Source organism: Lissotriton vulgaris, chromosome 5 (genome assembly GCF_964263255.1).
Source record: "Lissotriton vulgaris chromosome 5, aLisVul1.2, whole genome shotgun sequence".
In the NCBI taxonomy this organism is placed as follows: Eukaryota; Metazoa; Chordata; class Amphibia; order Caudata; family Salamandridae; genus Lissotriton; species Lissotriton vulgaris.
The window spans coordinates 1,940,825,460-1,940,845,077 of NC_141693.1; the positions used below are offsets into that span (position 1 = coordinate 1,940,825,460).

A 19,618-nucleotide genomic window follows, 5' to 3' on the forward strand; every position below is an offset into this window, starting at 1 on the left:
TCTTATCAAATTAAAATTTACTTTATATGCTAAAACAGTTGTTAACCTTTTATTATTTCTGGTTGTTTTTGCCAATTAGTGTGTGCCAATATTTTGTTTGTCTGCCTGGGTGCGTTACTTTACAGACGTTATCTATGACTGTAGCATCTGTAGACCTGCTGTTTCTGCATGTTCCTATCTGTGTCGGTCACTCCTGCTGATCCGGAGTTACTATCAGGATCCATACCTCCAAAACAGTTGATGCTACTACGGCATTTAGCTATATTTGTTGTGCCAGGGGATAGAACTTACTCATGCTGGTCTTAGCCCCACTAGACTACCAGATTGTGCAATAGGATGGAAGGCTGGAATTAAAAAATATCTTCACCAGTCTTTTAAGTGCAAGACAGCTGGGAAGTATGCACAGACAATACTGCGGCAATGGTCTCATCTGCCTCTTGAAACTGGCACTCCTAATGTCCCAGCCAAAAATATTCAACCATCTTCTGGTTTCTTGTTCCATCAATATTTCTTCAAGTGACTTTAGAATAAAGGAAGAGCCTAGGCTGTCCAGGGTGTGAAACTATACTACAGTTTTATCACTCAACTTCAGTAAGAATATTGTTGCTGTCAGTCCAGAAATGTACTAAAAGGAGCCTTTCAAATAGGTCTAACTTCAGCATGTGAGTGACCATGGAGTGTCAGATCAAGGTTCATAATAAGCATCAGGTAAGCACAGATGATCATGTTTTTTAGAACCTCTGTTGCCTTGCTATTCTTTCTTACTGATCCATTGTTTGGAAGTTTTCTAGCTGACTTATACAACTTTATAAAACTCCTACAAAAAATAACATCACAAGCAAAAAGGATAATTCACAAGAGCACAGGCGGTAGACTGTTTTTCATTCTCACACTATTGATTTGGGAGACACATGATATGGGGGTACTAAAAAGTAAACACAAGACGTAAATGTGGAACCTAGAAGATGTCACAAGACCCATGTCAGTCCGGCTTCAAAAGGATGGCACTGGTGCCTGAGATGATGTGTAGGATTTTAGTGTTTGTGCATTTGAGTGAATCCATCAATCAATCAATCAGAGTACTTGTAGAGCGCGCTACTTACCTGTGAGGGTCTCAAAGCAGTGAGGGGAGGGGGTGCTGCTACTGCTCGAAGAGCCAGGTCTTGAGGAGTATTCTGAAGGTGAGTAGGTCTTGGGTCTGCCGTATGTGGGTAGGGAGGGTGTTCCAGGTCTTGGAGGTGAGGTAGGAGAAAGATCTTCTGCCGGAGGTTGTTCGTTGGATGCGGGGGACAGTGGCGAGGGCGAGGCTGGCGGAGCGGAGCTGGCGCGTGAGGGTGTAGAAGCTGAGTTTGCTGTTAAGGTAGGCTGGTCCAGCATTGTGGAGTGCTTTGTGCGTGTGGGTGAAGAGCTTGAAGGTTATCCTCTTGTCGAAGGGGAGTCAGTGTAGGTCTCTCAGGTGGGGGGTGATGTGGCTGCGGCGGGGGACATTGACGATTAGTCGATCGGAGGCGTTTTGGATGCGTTGTAGTCGTTGTAGGTGTTTGGCTGGGATTCCTGCGTAGAATGCGTTGCCGTAGTCCAGTCTGCTGCTGACGAGGCCCTGTGTCACCGTTCTTCTTGTTTCGGTCGGGATCCACTTATAGATCCTGCGGAGCATGCGGAGGGTGTTGTAGCGGGAGGAGGAGACAGCGTTGACCTGCGTAGCCATGGAGAGGGAGGAGTCAAAGATGAATCCTAGGTTGCGTGCATGGATGGTGGGTGTTGGTGCTGTTCCCAGTGTGGTTGGCCACCAGGAGTCGTCCCAGGCTGAGGGGGTGGGTCCGAGGATGAGTCTTGTCCGAGTTCAGTTTCAGACGGTTGCTCCTCATCCATTCGGCGACGGCCTTCATTCCCTCGTGGAGGTTGGTTTTGGTGGTGTGTGGGTCCTTGGTGAGGGAGAAGATGAGCTGGGTGTCGTCGGCGTAGGAGATGATGTTGAGGTCGTGCTGGCGGGCCACTTGAGCGAGGGGGGCCATGCAGATGTTGAACAGCGTCGGGCTGAGGGATGAGCCCTGGGGGACGCCGCAGATGATGTCGGTGGCTTCGGATCATAAGAGTGGGAGGCGGACACTCTGGGTTCTGCTGGAGGGAAGGACGTGGTCCAGTCAAGGGCCTTCTCTTGGATTCCAGAAGGTCAGGCGTATAGCGCTGGTGGTGTTCGCAGGGGAAGGTGGAGTCTGGCGTAGTCGGGCGGTTGTGGTGTTGAAGCTGTCGTGGATGTCCGCAATCTTGCAGTGGAAGAAGATGGCCAGCGAATCGCACAGTTCTTATGAGAGCGGGATGTCGTTGGCGCTGGGGTTGGAGAGTTCCTTTACGATGCTGAAGAGCTCTTTGCTGTCGTGTGTGTTGTTATCCAAGCGGTCTTTGAAGGAGGATCTTTCTTGGCTAATCTGCTGAGGTGGTGATGTCTGCTGGTGGCGTCCTTGTGGGCTGCGAGGTTGTCCGGTGTGCGTTCAAGGAGCCATATTTTCTCCAGTTTTCGGCATGCGAGTTTGGAGGTCTGGATCTAGTTGGTGAACCAGGTGGCTTTCTTGCTGGCGTGGTTGTTGGATGGTTTCTTGAACAGGGCTAAGGTGTTGGCGCAGTCGTCGATCCACTGTCTGAGGTTGTGGGCTCTTTCATTTTGGTTGGTGGGGTCGGGGTGGGTTGGTCGAGGGTGGTGATCAGCCGGTCTTCGGTGACTTTGATCCTGTGGGTGATCTTGTAGCCGTCCGGGGTGGCTATGGTGATATCGGGTGCTGAGGAGTCGTTCCACCAGGTCTCGGTCAGGAAGGCCACATCTGGGGCAGAGGTGTCGAGCAGATCCCAGAGCTCGACGGTGTGTTTGCGTGCGGGGCGGGTGTTGAGGAGTATGCAACGGAGGTGGTTGGGTCCAGTCCTTGGAGGTTTGGTGGTTCTGTCCCAGGTGAAGCTGCAGATGCGGCAGGAGAAAGTTCCGTGGGTCCGTTTTGGGGTTGCCTGGAAGCAGGTGTGGTTTCGGCCAGCCTTGAGTGCGTGGAGTCTGGTGTTGTGGCGTTTGCGAGGTCCAGGGGTTCTGGCGCTGGGTGCGGTCCAGGCACGGACGAGCGCAGACGGGCTTGCCTTCGGCGCGCCAGCGGCACAGCCGCGCAGCTGCTGCCATTTGAAGGGGAGCTGGGAGGGAGGAGCAGCTGGGAGGCGGGAGGCAGGGGGGTGCGGGGGGCGGGGCCGCAGGGGCAGCAGCGGCGAGAGGTGAGCATTGGGAACGGGAGGGCGAGGGAAAAATCAGGGGCAGCGATGAGGACAGAAAGCAAGAAAACAAGCACAATCAGGGAGCAGAGGCAAGAAAAACGAGCACAATCAGTGAACAGGGGCAAGAAAAACGAGCACAATCAGGGAACAGAGGCAAGAAAAACGAGCACAATCAGGGGGCAGAGGCAGGTAAAACGATCACAATCAGGGAACAGAGGCAAGAAGAAACGAGCACAATCAGACCAGAGGCAGGAAAAACGAGCACAATCAGGGGGGCAGAGGCAGGAAAAACTTTCACAATCAGGGAGCAGAGGCAAGAAAAAACGAGCACAATCAGGGAACAGAAGGCAGGGTCAGGATACACAGGCAGAACTGAGTGAAGAGGAATGTGTGAGCGAGCAGTCACATTGTTACCACTAGGTTAGAGGAAAGTTTGATGCTCCTATCACAGATAGCTAACAGCATTTGCAGAACATTAAAGAACATGTGATCCCAGATGTGGAGGGGAGGTAAATCCTGGATAATTGATTGTGATGCTGGCTTATAATGTGATAAACTCATACAATGACACAAGCTCATCAGAGAGATGGTTGAGCGAAATGCTGGAACAATGAGCCCTGATCTCTCAGTGTCCAGGGACTAAAGATCACCAATGAAACACTTTACAGCTGAAAGATTTTTGTGGCTGTGTTCATTCAGAGGGGATGTGGACTAGCAGTACATGCTGGCATGTCCTGTTTGAGGTAGAGTTAAGTCTCATTTGATTAAGATTGGTCCTCTTCTGCACTGCCTAATTGACTAACCAACACATTTTGACTGTCTACATAGTGCTGACATCATCTGATTTTTGCTTGAACTCATAATAATATATTGCAAAGCGTCCCTGTTTGCAGTATGCGAATGCGGCCAAGGTGACCTGAGAGAAGAACCTTTGAGCAGGAGGATTGGTAGAGTTGGGGATCTCGATCTTACATTTCTACTGCTTCAGCCTTGGAGAGGACACTCAGTCCCTGTTCACCAGTTCATGCCCTGCCGAGTACCAACTACCCTAGCTTCTAACAAATCAGTTGTTCACAGTTAGACTTACTCATCAAGTGCAGAGCAGCCACCTTATGGTGGTCTTCAGTCCTCATGAGAAGGCACTCCTCACAATCCCGGTAGAACTCCATATAGGTTTTTTTTTCTAGAAGAGAATAAATATTTTATGAGATCACAAACTTCAAATATGGAACACAACACAAACAACTACAGGCCCTGCTGTAATGAAGGTTTCCTGGTAAACTTACTGAAAATGTTCAGCATGTCAGTGAGTGACCCATGAAGATGTAGTGGAGGTGAGCCAAGCTTAATGGCACTGAATGTGGGACTGATGACACTATTTCTAGAGAGCTCTACTTGGTGCCATCTAGTGTAGGGCCCGTAAGGTTTTTGTACTTGGAGGACCCAGCTCAGTATCAGTGAGCGTGGAAACTGTGATGGAGGACTCAATTTGAGGTCAGTTAATCTGTGTGGTGTGAGGGTATAGTAGTTAGTGCGGTGTTTCAGTGAGTGATACATGAAGGTTGAAGTAATGAGAAACGCAACTTGGTGTCAGTAAATATGAGGCCCATTATGCTATAGAGCTCCACTTTGCATCAGGGAATGTGACATACAAGGTGCTTTAAGGGTTAACTGGCCACGGTGAGTATGATACCCATCTTGAGTATGAGTATGAAACCCCTCATGCTAATAAATCTAAATTCAGTGTCTGGGAATATGAAACCCAAGATACTAAAGAGCACATCTTGGTGTCAGTGAGACCCTAATGCTTAAGAACTCCCTTTTGTCAGTGAGTTGTAGTGGAGACCGAAGTTTGATGTCAGCTAGAGAGGGGTCAGTTAGACAGTAGTGCATGAGAGCTCTGCTTGGAGTGAGTGAGCGAGAGACTCATGATACGTTGGTGCTAGGGGCTCAGCTTGGGATCAGGGAGAGAGGGGCTCTTGGTACTTGAGTACTGGAGGGCTCAATTTGATGTCAGCAAATGAGTGGCTCATAATACTTAGTTCTGGAGCGCTCAGTTTGATTTCAGTGAGTGAGAGGCTCATGACGCTTTAGTAATGGACAGCTCAACTTTGAGGACAGTGAGGAGAAGCTCATGATGCGTTTGTGCTGGAGAGCTCAGCTGTGAGGACAATGAATGAGAAGCTGGCAATACTTTAGAACTGAAGAGCTCTGCTTAGGGTGAATGAGGGAGGGACTCATGATACAGTAGTACAGGAGAGTTCAGTTTGTTTTCAGTGAGTGGGAGAGTGGTGATACTTTAGTACTGGATGGTTCAGGTTTGGGGATAGTGAGTGAGAGGCTCTTGATGCTGTAGTACTAGATGGCTCCGCTTGGGGCTATGAAGGATGAAGCAAATGTCAGCGCTGGAGAAAGATCCATGTGATGTTCATGTGTTTGTACTACTGCAAGAGTGTATGTAGCCTGATGTTAGTGACCATAGGACCCATGCATTTGTGTCTCTGTGAGATCTCTTGGTGTTAGCAAGTGTGGGGCCCAGGAGGGTGCAGTCTAGGGTTCTAAACCTGGAATCCATGCATGGGGGCCCAAGGAAGCAGACTTTCTGGAAGATCCCTGCCTGATTGCGGCATCAGTGAGTGTGGGACTAATTTAGTTGCAGTTCTGGTACTTCTCATCAAGATCTGAATGCTGTGCCAGGACATTTAATCAGCAGGACTGTGAGATCTTATCTTGGTGTCAGTGAAGGTGGAGCCCAAGACTCTGCAATTCTAGAAGAGCTTGTTGAGATCCCTTCTTGGTGTCCTTGAGAGTGGACCCTGTGGTTTTGAAAAAGATTTAAACTTGGATACAATGTATGAGAAACCCTGGCAGTCTGTAGATCATTGCAGTAATGAGGTGCTCACCTTTTCCAGTGATAACGGTATGTCCTTTAACCTCAACGTCTTCCTCTGCACAGCTAAAACTGCATTAAATAAAGAGGAACAGAATACTTTAAGGCCACTTCCAAGCAACTCACAACCACATCATATTGCTCTTACGTTTGATGATTGCCAAACTTGCACCACCTTTTGTTGGGATTGGAAGCAGCTGTTTCAGATGCTTTCTAAAATGTGCCCCTCTGACAGTTTAACACTCAATGACATCTTGAATATACTTTGTGGTTTATAAGCTGCTTTTTAGTAGGATGTTGACGTTATAATCCAAAAAAACTAAACGGCCACTGCTGTTTGTTACTTATAAGTCCCCCTGTGGTCTTGAGACTGCTCATTTAATTTGTAGGTGCAACAGTTGCCTCTTGACACTGACCTAAGTTATGGAAGTCACTTCCATCTCAAACTCGTGCATTGGATAATTTGTTGGAGTTCAGGAGAGCTATAAAAACCCATCTCTTCCCTTCTGCATCTTAGGATTCTGCCTTGTGTCCACCTGATTATCTGATGTCTGTTGTGTTGTGCCTTTTACCTGTCCAAAGCGCCGGGACGCCCCTTTGCTGGGGCAGCTGTGCGCTATACAAGTGCGGATAACATAACATAACATAACATAACATAACCTCAATAAAGACAGAAAACAGCATAACTGCACAGCAGAGCAGGAGAAATTATCACTGGATTAGCCTGGTTTTAAGGGCTTCTCTGAAAGGATGGGAATGTTCCAAGTTATTCTATGTGGAAGCGTGGTGTGGTATGGTGTGGTTTGGAGAGGAGAGGAGGAGATGAAAAAATTAATGAAGGTTTTTGATAGAATGATAGTAAATGGATTGTGGTTTGATGAATATTGGACCGTGCTCATAAAGGGTGTGGGGAACAACTGGCATGGATACTAGGAGCCAGTGCAGGCTTATGTGAAGTGGCTGCTTTGTCTTAGACCCCACACTTTGGGAATGTGAGTGAGCTTGTTGTAAGTATTGGAAAAAGTTAGAAAAGTGCCCTTTGTAGTCACTACAGTTATCTTAGTCATTAGATTCTGTCAGGACCGGAGGCTCCGGTTATGCTTTTCCTTCTTCGCTTTTATTATAATCAAAAAAGCACAGCAGCCAGAAAAGCACCAAATGACAACTTTCTTTCCAAAATCCAGGAAAAGAACAGTTCCAACACAGGAAAAACGCTTCCAACTTCAGCCAAAAACTACAGAGGCCATGAGTCCACGGGGCGCTGTCCATCAGGAGTCCTTCCACAGCGTCCATGAAGCTTAGGTAGACACTCCATCTCCACTGCTCCTCCTCTTTCTTCGCTGCTGCGCAGCCAGTTAAGTTGTTTTTTTCTATTCTCTTCATCTTGCTGTGCTCTTTGACTGTGTTCTTGTGGCTTGTTCGCGGTTGGTAATTAATTGCCACGTTGTCGGCCTGTGTTCAGGTGCCTTTGTGCTTTCTGGTGTTTCCTTTCTTTTTTGTCTAGGTTCCCTGCGGCTGCGGAAGCGTTCTCACTTCTTACGCAGTCGCCACCATAGTTGTATTGTGCCTCGTAGGCATGCTAGGGGGATCGGCACGCCTCATTGCTCCTGCGGCGCGCTCGCATCACTCTGCGAGCAGCGCTGCAGGAGTGCGGTCGCCGTGAGCCTTGCCCCACTGCCACACTTGAACGCCCCGGCTCGGGGTAGGTATTTCCCGCATTTGTGTGCACGCCTCGGCGGGGTTCCGTATTGCGGTTTACTGCGTTGCCGTCGTGAGGGTTTTTTCAGACACGTTGAACGGCCCGGCTCGGGGTCGGTATTTCCCGCATTAGTGTGCACGCCCCGGCGGAGTTCCGTATCGCGATTTACTGCGTTGCCGCCGTGAGGGGTTTTTCAGACACGTTTTGGTGACGCACTAGGTGACAGCTTAGGCCAGGTCACTGAGGTGAGGGCTGCGCGTCGGAGGTGCGTGTTGACCCTATTGCTGGCTTGTGTCCGCTCAAATGTAGTACAGTCCACTGGTCTGCCCATATCGGGCTAGTTTTGCACAGGCGTTTCTATGTATATCTCTCTGTGTATATATGTATATACTAGCAGTCCGTCCCGACGTTGTCCGGGTATGAATTGCTGCCGGCCAGTAGTATATTGTTTTATAGGATTTCGTTTTGATAGCATTTCTTATCTGTGACAGTCCTGTGAAACGCTCCGATTGACAGTGCACTGCTGATGCACTTAAGAGTGCGCGTTCAGTAGTGTGTGAACTCGAGTTTCCCTACTTTATTTTTCCTTGCAATATTATATAGCGCAAACTCGACAACATGGCATGAGCACAGTTTACATTACAGAAGAACACATTCATTTGTGGTAGGCACGGAGAGACAAAGCGATTTGCCTGGAATCACAGGATGTTGAGCTGATGCCGAGATTCGAACGTAGCTCCCCAGCTCTAAAGTTCGCAATTCTAGAACTTGTGGCGAGAGGTGTGTCTAAAAGTGTATGTCGGTGCTGGCCATCAATGAGAGAGACCTGTGTATTTTTCAAATGGGTGGTGAAAAAATATGAGTATACTGCTGGAGATGTGTCCCGCCGTGCCACCAATGTACTTACCGGGGGAGGGTGAACACCCATTATTCCGCAACTTTCTTTCCGCATACCATCATTCCGCATACTTTCATTATAAAAGTACCATGACTCCGCAATGCCATTATAACGCATGACATTACATTTTATATGCTTTTACCACGCCTACATTTACAACGAAATTTGTTGTAAATGCATGAATGGTAAAAGCATGTTTTTTTTGTAATGTTTAGATAAGGTAAGTATGGGTATAGGGGTATATGTTTTGGGGTACTGAGGTATATGTTTTGGGGTGTTTGGGTATTTTAAGGGTTCAGATATAGTTTTGGGTTATGGGGTGCAGGGGTAGTTTTAGGGTTTAGGGATGGGTATGGGTTTTGGGGTACAGGGGTATTTTTAGGGTTCAGGGCTAGGTTTGGGTTTTGGGGTACATGGGTATTTTAGGGTTCAGGTGTAGGTTTGGGTTTTGGGGTACAGGGGTATTTTAAGGGTTCAGGACTAGGTTTGGGTTTTGGGGTACATGGGTATTTTAAGGTTCATGGGTAGGTTTGGGTTTTGGGGTACAGTGGTATTTTTAGGGTTCAGGGCTAGGTTTGGGGTACAGGGGTATTTTTAGGGTACAGGGGTAGGTTTGGGTTTTGAGGTACAGGGGTATTTATAGGGTTATGGGCTAGGTTTGGGTTTTGGGGTACAGGGGTATTTTTAGGGTTTAGGGATAGGTTTGGGTTTTGGGGTACAGGGTATATTTATAGGGTTAAAATGCGTTAGTGTTTAAGGGTGTTGGGGTATTTTAAGGGTGGGTTATGATTATGGGGTGCAGGGGTATTTAGAGGGAGCAGGGTGGGATTAGCACACGATATGAGGCATGACATGAAGGGCGGAACGTACCACACACCCCCAGCGTTTGTCACGCCCCCAGCACACGCCCACAGCACAACGCAGACACGCCCACAAGGGACTACTTTGCTGGCACGGTTCTTTTACCTTATAAATGTATATGGTGGGCGTCTGTATAGCTTATGTCCTTCTGCTGCAACTGCCCTTTCCAACGCTGTATTGGGTGTTGTGATTGGTGCTGTGGTTCCTGAGATTACCCGCCTCAAAGGTTTGGGCTCTCTCTTTATTATATTAGTATGGATCTCTCTATATTTAAAATTAACATCTCATATCAGTAATTGTCAGGTCTCCTTCTTAGATGTGCTAGTCAACATAGATAGCAATGAGATCAATACCACATTATTCAGAAAGGAAACAGCAGGGAATACTCTGCTACATGCAACTAGTGCACACTCCACACACCTTATTCACAGCATCCCCTATGGCGAGATGCTGAGGCTGCGTAGAATATGTAGTGATGAGGGAGAATTACAGAAACATCAACAGGAAAGTAAGATCAGATTTCTGGATAGGGGCTACAGTGCCAAAACAATAGATGCAGCAATCATCAAGTCGAGATTGAAGTCTAGGGAAGAGCTTCTGGGGACAGTAGACCATTGTGGTTGAGAACAAGGGAAGGACAGAAACACCTGATGATACACCCAGATTAATTATGACATACAGTCGACAACACAGGGAATTGCGCAAAATAGTACAGCGCAATTGGCACTTAGTCAAAGATGACCCTGTTATTGGTGAATGTCTCCCAGAATATCCGGCAATAACCTATAGAAAGGCGACCTCCATGGCAGATGTCTTGGTAAAAAGCCTAAAACCTCAGACCATAAAATATCACTTAACATGCAAAAGTGAGTATGTGGTCTACATATTAGAATGCAGTTGCAACCTAAAATACGTAGGTAGCACAAAGCTACCAGGCCGCAAGAGAATCTTGCAGCACATTAGGGCGATTAACAACAATGATCCCAACTACCCTGTAGCAAGGCACTTTCAAGAGGCACATGGAGGAAAACCCAAAGATCTAAGATATTATCTAATTGATACCGTCCCAATACAGAGAAGAGGTGGTGACAGGGAAGGAATGTTACGCCGGTTAGAAACACACTACAGACTAACATTAGATACCAAACAGCCTAAAGGTTTGAATATGAGTGAGGATCTGTATACGTATTTGGAGTCCTCATAAAAAAACAGGGTGTGGGGGGTCAAGGGGAATATTTATGACCTGTCTGCTCGCTCCCCTACATGAAAGTGACCAAACACGAAAAAGAGCAGACCAGGTCAAGGGTTAGCGTATGACTAAATGGATAGCTGTGTGGCAGTAGGATACACGTGTGGGCAAATGCCGTTGACGCACAAGTGCTAGAACAATTCCCATCAGACCACCCTTATTGGTGGATTTCACGTCACGTGGGAATTGATGAACGTACCACACCGCGTCCGACCAAATAGTGTCAGTGCGGGAGTGGATGTCAAGACTCTAGCCATGGTGTTCATCAGCAAAAGATGTCAATATAGTGCAGTGCTCGGGTGCTTGTGAATAAAATTGGCTACCAAGATTCTAGAGGCGTTCTTAAATAGAAATCTTAGTGTCAAAAATTAAAAACCCGCCCGGTAGTGAAGGCTACCCTATGGCGCTGTGTGAGATGGTCGACATGTTTCAGCCAAAAGGGGAAATTCCCCGGCTTTCTTCAGGACCTTAAGTGTGATATAGCTACTGCAAACATATATAATGTATTAGATCAAAAATAACACAAATGTACTTGAGGAAGACGTTACATATCTACCATCAAAAAGCAGAAATGATTGTCAACAACGCAAGATGACACACATATAACCGTAAACACACACATAACCCACATAGTTACATACACCTGCGTGAACAATTTCGTTCCGCATTGTTGAACTAGCATATTAGCTAAATCACTTAGAGGCATTTCCTCACAGTGATACTCACCCAGCTTTGTGTGGGTGAAGGCCTCACCTCGCCCGGCAACCGCTCGGGAGCATGAGGCCCCGCTCTGTAGTGTAGAAAAGAGGATACCGTCAGTGCTTAACTTAACTGTATCTAACCAAATTGGTCTACACAAAATAACCCAACAGACGTGTGATAGTGTCAGCACCGTCAAACCATTTTAAGGGCCCTGACCAGCCATGTCTTAGACACTCAAACATGGAGCAAAAGGACTTTTATTTAAAATAAACTGTCAAACTATAAACAACAATATAGGCTTTAATGATTGCTTCTGCATAACTAGGTGGCTGACAAGATGTAAGGCGTAACTAGGCACTCATACGTGCCACTGCATGACTTCCTGACTCTTTCAAGCAGCCTCATTAGATAACATGACATAAGTATAGGCAGGTAACTGTCAAGATACTACAGTCTATATATATCAATTAGGAGAGCAAATAATTCCCCTGCAAGGCTGAGTTAACCCTCCAATGTGGGGAACTCCTGTAAAGTAATAACGGGCAGCGTCCTATGTAGAGAACATGGTCTCTGAAATGACAAGGACCGTCCGGGATATCAGCAATCATGGCGCTGCACAGAAACGTATAGGCGTGGAAACAAACTCACCTCTCCGTCGGTACCCCTGGTAGTTCGCCCGAGCGGAAATGGAGGTGAGCCTTAAAACTATCCCTCCTTCCTTATATTGTGTGTAATCATTGGACGGGCCAAAGGAGTTATCCTCCAATCGGGCGAGAATGCAGGATCGCGCACATAATCCGGACCGCTATACCTAAACGCACGCGCAGTGCGTTTAGAGCTATACGCATGCGCAGTGTGTATCACTATATGCTCGCCGGTATTACGAAAACCGCTGAGGTTAGTGCAGGGGGAGCAAGACCCCTTCACTGAGACCGTTTTGCTCCTAGTGGAGTCTATGCTAATAATTAAACCCGCATTTAAGTTACACGTATTTCCTGAGCTGAAGGTTGCCAGAACTGGGTACACGTGATCCAGCTTGAGACACTAAGCAAATGGGCATGTGCAGAAGGGGAGTCATGCAGGCAAGTTAACACAGGATGCTATAATGATACAGCCCACAATTAATTGTCAATCCAAATTGTACCAAATATTCACCAAAATCAAGGCGTGAGCAAAATTATTATGAAGTCTATCGAGATGTGCACTGACTATCTAATCATTGTCTATGTGGAAACACATTTTGAAGTCAGGAGGTGTGATGACGCTGCTCCCAAGTCCCACACGTGTATCCTACTGCCACACAGCTATCCATTTAGTCATACGCTAACCCTTGACCTGGTCTGCTCTTTTTCGTGTTTGGTTACGTATTTGGAGTACCAGCCTTCAACATAACTATATTAGTTCCTATGGGGATTGCACAAAGTAAACCGTAAGATAATGTGGTTATATGTTGATGCATATGCAAATGCACATACCTCGGTGTGTGCAGGTGTATATGTATGCACACATATATTGGAATCAAATACAATGATTCAATTGCACTAATCTGTTCCTAAATAATATTCTTAGTAATCATGAAATGTCTTTATGTAAATATTTTAGGAATATTTTCTGTACATTTTAGAAGAATTTTTTATAGAGAGGTATTTCTATATATATATTTTTAATTATAATACAGGTTTTTTACAAAATACCTATTTATGGAATTTTAACAACTAAATGAAGGAATTGATTAGTATTTTGATAGAATACTGGTTTTATCAATTGTGGGAATCATTCTATGGAAGTTGAAAAAAGCCTTTATCAAGTGAAGCCTATGGGAATACCGTTTCCATGTTAAATATTCTGTTATATACATTTTGCTTTTGGTTGATGAAATGCTTCAGATATATGTTAAAGAACTAAGCAATCACTAAGGGTGTCACTTATTGGGCACGATTTATACGAGTTTATGGTTATTAATTCATTATTTTTTAACACAGTAGAGGTATTAGTTTGTTTAGGGCTCAGGGGATGCACAGTAGTATTATGTTTATTAGACATTTAGGAGAATAACATTTGAGACTGATTTACTTCGGGGTCAGGAAATTGGTATACCTTTCTGAATGAGCTATGTTGTAGCTAGCATTCAGTATTAGAACAATATATTTTACATTTATAACTGGACCCTTTTTACTAATGCATTCGAAGCAATCATTGGAAATATGAAATTCTATGTATTTTACATGTATTTTTTTAGCACAGTAATGCTTTGAAATGTATTTATTTAATTTATTTAATGCCATTTATAGAGCGCGTACAATTACCCTTAGGCGTCTCGGCGCTGTAATTGCATTAGAGTTTCACCCTAGACAGGAAATGCGGAGATGAGAATTACTGATTGAAAAGCCAAGTCTTCAGATTCTTTCTGAACTGAAGAAGAGTGGAACTGGTTCTTATGTGGATAGGCAGGGTGTTCCAGAGTCTAGGGGCCGCAATTGAAAAGCGGCGATCGCCCCAGGAGGCTGTTCGACTGTATGAAATGAAAATGGAAACGAAGTATAAACAATAGTTAAATATTTCTTCTATGTCTGTTTAAGCACTGTCACTTTAAAAGGAGGTGTATCTCACAACACTGTTGTCATTTGATCAAGGCAAGGAGCTGCCGAAACGCGTCGTGATAATGTGGTCGCACATTTGAAATAAACTAAAAAGAAGTACCAAACTGGGTCTACCTCGTCTCATTGCAAGTCTTTTGGAGAGAAGTTGTGGAGCAGACGAGCAGACGAGCCTTGCAGCATATATATATATATATATATATATATATATATATATATATATATATATATATATATATATATATATATATATACCTGTTAGTTCCAAATGCCAGCACGCCCTTAAGTCAGGAAACGCCACAAGAAGAAGGAACAGAAGACCCACGATGCAGGTGAGTTTTTTATTTGGCACACCTCGTCAGCATAACGTTTCGGCCTGCCAAGAGGCCTTGGTCACATGACGCAATGAGAGAAGTGAGCAATATTTAAAGTGCTAATGCAAAGAAACAGTGCATTTCATTGGCTGTCAATACATTGGGGCAGTGGTTTATACTAATAGACATAGAAAACACATTGAGTTTAAGTCAAACATGGGATAATCCCCGAGCACTTATATTAATCACTGTATAAATACATAAATTAATCCGATAAAAACAACAATCATTATCCTATACAATAAATGTAAAATACTTGGATAAAAGCTAATAAATAATTTATATATAAAATTATTTCGGATTATTTAAAACAGTCATGAAATATTGTGTTTAAATACACATAGTTCATCGGTGTTTAATTTTGTAATACCCCATCAACATTGTCCTTTTTAGTCCATTTTTCCTCTGCTTTAGTTTTACCGCAGCAGTACCAACAAGCTTGATTTACAAATCAATGTTTTTAAGGGACAGCCAATACTTTGTGAATGTGTGAAGAAAAACAAAAACATTTTTTTTTTCCAATTTTTAGTAATGATAAAAAAAAAACGAGTAATGCAGATCTTACATGTAGGTTACTCATAATCTACAGCAAATACTCAAGGTGATGCACAATATCAGGAACTTTATCTAGCGCATTTATGTTGCTCTACCCTGCTGTCCAACCTAGTTGTTATTGCATATAGAGTTGGGCCAGTGGAAAAGATAGCGCATATAAAAATATTCTGCAAATGTCAAAGTTGTCTCTCAAATGGTCACCGGCACTAATAGATGGAAGACAGTTATAACTTTTTAGAGACAGGTATAAAAATCTTCTGTGGAATTAAGGCCACGTGGGGTCTTACTGTCCATCTCTAAGATGTATCTTGTCTCCAGTGCTCTTAAGATACCCTCCCTGTTACCACCTCTTCCTAATGGACCCACCGAATCAATGGCATAATACCTAAGGAGTCCACTGTTGTTATTGTGGTACTCCTTGAAATGCCTGGCAACTGGATACGTGGCATTGTTGGTATTGATTGCCCTTATGTGCTGGAGTGTCCTTTTGTAGACCTGCAACTTGGTACTACCAATGTATTGCAGGCCACACGGATACTCCAGCACATAGACCACGTATTCACTCTTGCGCGTTAGTTGTTTATTGATTTTACGGGGCACTGGGGAAAATGCTGTCAAGAATTCAGTTTCACTGATACCATGCATACATACCTTGCAGCTGGAACATTTTCTAAATCCCTTACTGGTAGCCAAACAGTTTGAGGGGGAGATCACTTCAGGACTTGATTTCAATAAAGCATCTTGCATAGAGTAAGCTTTCCTGTATGTGATCGATGGTTTACAAGGCATGTGTTCACCAATCACTGGATCAAAGCAAATTAAATTCCAGTGTTTGTTCACTACCTTCCTTAGTGCCCCAGCTGCCTACTGTAGGTCCAAATGAGTCGGGTTGGTTGATGTGTGTCGGTATCAATGGATCTCTGAGCTTTTCTATGGACCAGAGCGTCATCTCGGGACAGAGCGTTTGCCTTATTGATAGCTATGTCTATTATGTTCTCTTTATAACCTCTAGCCAGGAATCTTTCTTTACTTGCTGCCTGTGCTAGTATGCATTGATCATTTGTACTGCAAATACGCCTGATTCTGAGCATTTCCCCGTAGGGGATGCTTCTAATCAGAATCAGGGGATGATGGCTATCAGCATGTAGTACAGTATTGCCTGCGTGGGCTTTCTGTACAGTTTTGTTTCCAACTTATCCTGATTGACTTCGATCGTAATGTCCAAAAAATGTGCCTGAGATTGACTGATGTGTGATGTGAACGCCAAGTTAAAGACATTGCAATTAAGGGTTTCAACAAACTTGACTGCCTCTTCATGGGAACCTCGCCAAATCTTCATGATATCATCGATGTACCTATACCATTGTATGATATGGCTGTTGCAGATGTCACGATGGTCACCATAGAGGACCTGCCTCTCCCAGTAGCCCATGTGTAGGCAAGCATAACTGGGAGAGAAACAGGCCCCCATGGCGACACCCCTGACCTACTGGTAGTATTGGTTGAGGAACATGAAGTAGTTATGATTCAAGCAGAAACTGGTCATAGATAACAACATTTTGTTATGTTCCAACAGTCTATCGGCCGCTGGCCCAGATAAAATTCAATGGCTCTCATCCCGTCTGCATGTACAATACGGGTGTACAACGATGTTACATCAAGTGTCATTAACCAGTAGTTCTTGTCCCATTCAACATCATGCATTTTTCTCAAGAAGTCACTTGAGTCTTGGATGTATGATGGGAGTGCAGAGACATATTCTTGTAAGAATGAGTCAATGTAAGTCGTAGTGTTTTCCAGCAACCCCCCACATGCCGAAATGATTGGTCTTCCAGGTGGTTTGTCGGCATTTTTATGCACTTTGGGGATGAGATATATCACAGGAGTGATGGGTTGGTCCTTTTTTATATTTACAACAAGGGGTGGTGAGGGACAGAGTCTCTGAATTAAGCAGAAAGCTCTCACCCAGTCAAGAGATCAGGGCTAGATCCAACACCGTTTTTTAGCTCACTGCACCATCCCAGTTTCAGAACCTGGCTGTATGCAAATTAGTCTGTTCCTGTCCCAGTGCATGATGGGAACAGGGCAAACCAAACTACAAAAGCCAATTCTTACACTGGGAAGGAAACAAGCTCCCGGGGACTGGTTTCTGGCATTACAGCCGTCTTCGGCCCAGTTTGCTTGAATCCTGATGGTGCAATGAGCAAGGGTCTCACATCTGAGAATACCCTTCCACGCTTAGGGTGGACAAAAATATTTACAACAAGGGGTGGTGAGGGACAGAGTCTCTGAATTAAGCAGAAAGCTCTCACCCAGTCAAGAGATCAGGGCTAGATCCAACACCGTTTTTTAGCTCACTGCACCATCCCAGTTTCAGAACCTGGCTGTATGCAAATTAGTCTGTTCCTGTCCCAGTGCATGATGGGAACAGGGCAAACCAAACTACAAAAGCCAATTCTTACACTGGGAAGGAAACAAGCTCCCGGGGACCGGTTTCTGGCATTACAGCCGTCTTCGGCCCGGTTTGCTTGAATCCTGATGGTGCAATGAGCAAGGGTCTCACATCTGAGAATACCCTTCCACGCTTAGGGTGGACAAAAATATTTACAACAAGGGGTGGTGAGGGACAGAGTCTCTGAATTAAGCAGAAAGCTCTCACCCAGTCAAGAGATCAGGGCTAGATCCAACACCGTTTTTTAGCTCACTGCACCATCCCAGTTTCAGAACCTGGCTGTATGCAAATTAGTCTGTTCCTGTCCCAGTGCATGATGGGAACAGGGCAAACCAAACTACAAAAGCCAATTCTTACACTGGGAAGGAAACAAGCTCCCGGGGACCGGTTTCTGGCATTACAGCCGTCTTCGGCCCGGTTTGCTTGAATCCTGATGGTGCAATGAGCAAGGGTCTCACATCTGAGAATACCCTTCCACGCTTAGGGTGGACAAAAATATTTACAACAAGGGGTGGTGAGGGACAGAGTCTCTGAATTAAGCAGAAAGCTCTCACCCAGTCAAGAGATCAGGGCTAGATCCAACACCGTTTTTTAGCTCACTGCACCATCCCAGTTTCAGAACCTGGCTGTATGCAAATTAGTCTGTTCCTGTCCCAGTGCATGATGGGAACAGGGCAAACCAAACTACAAAAGCCAATTCTTACACTGGGAAGGAAACAAGCTCCCGGGGACCGGTTTCTGGCATTACAGCCGTCTTCGGCCCGGTTTGCTTGAATCCTGATGGTGCAATGAGCAAGGGTCTCACATCTGAGAATACCCTTCCACGCTTAGGGTGGACAAAAATATTTACAACAAGGGGTGGTGAGGGACAGAGTCTCTGAATTAAGCAGAAAGCTCTCACCCAGTCAAGAGATCAGGGCTAGATCCAACACCGTTTTTTAGCTCACTGCACCATCCCAGTTTCAGAACCTGGCTGTATGCAAATTAGTCTGTTCCTGTCCCAGTGCATGATGGGAACAGGGCAAACCAAACTACAAAAGCCAATTCTTACACTGGGAAGGAAACAAGCTCCCGGGGACCGGTTTCTGGCATTACAGCCGTCTTCGGCCCGGTTTGCTTGAATCCTGATGGTGCAATGAGCAAGGGTCTCACATCTGAGAATACCCTTCCACGCTTAGGGTGGACAAAAATATTTACAACAAGGGGTGGTGAGGGACAGAGTCTCTGAATTAAGCAGAAAGCTCTCACCCAGTCAAGAGATCAGGGCTAGATCCAACACCGTTTTTTAGCTCACTGCACCATCCCAGTTTCAGAACCTGGCTGTATGCAAATTAGTCTGTTCCTGTCCCAGTGCATGATGGGAACAGGGCAAACCAAACTACAAAAGCCAATTCTTACACTGGGAAGGAAACAAGCTCCCGGGGACCGGTTTCTGGCATTACAGCCGTCTTCGGCCCGGTTTGCTTGAATCCTGATGGTGCAATGAGCAAGGGTCTCACATCTGAGAATACCCTTCCACGCTTAGGGTGGACAAAAATATTTACAACAAGGGGTGGTGAGGGACAGAGTCTCTGAATTAAGCAGAAAGCTCTCACCCAGTCAAGAGATCAGGGCTAGATCCAACACCGTTTTTTAGCTCACTGCACCATCCCAGTTTCAGAACCTGGCTGTATGCAAATTAGTCTGTTCCTGTCCCAGTGCATGATGGGAACAGGGCAAACCAAACTACAAAAGCCAATTCTTACACTGGGAAGGAAACAAGCTCCCGGGGACCGGTTTCTGGCATTACAGCCGTCTTCGGCCCGGTTTGCTTGAATCCTGATGGTGCAATGAGCAAGGGTCTCACATCTGAGAATACCCTTCCACGCTTAGGGTGGACAAAAATATTTACAACAAGGGGTGGTGAGGGACAGAGTCTCTGAATTAAGCAGAAAGCTCTCACCCAGTCAAGAGATCAGGGCTAGATCCAACACCGTTTTTTAGCTCACTGCACCATCCCAGTTTCAGAACCTGGCTGTATGCAAATTAGTCTGTTCCTGTCCCAGTGCATGATGGGAACAGGGCAAACCAAACTACAAAAGCCAATTCTTAC

The 19,618-nt window shown here is 45.4% G+C and overlaps 1 protein-coding gene across 2 annotated transcripts in view; it reads right to left on the reverse strand.

Moving 5' to 3' along the window:
* The window catches only part of LOC147717815 (uncharacterized), a 304,391-nt gene that overhangs the window by 145,207 nt on the left and 139,566 nt on the right, over positions 1-19,618 (reverse strand). For both annotated transcript variants that reach the window (XM_086924601.1, XM_086924600.1), the window contains exons 8-9: positions 6,153-6,211; positions 4,337-4,432 (exon numbers count right to left, since the gene is read on the reverse strand). In XM_086924601.1, the coding sequence (XP_086780727.1) occupies positions 4,337-4,432; positions 6,153-6,211 (155 nt within the window). The remainder of the gene's footprint in view (positions 1-4,336; positions 4,433-6,152; positions 6,212-19,618) is intronic.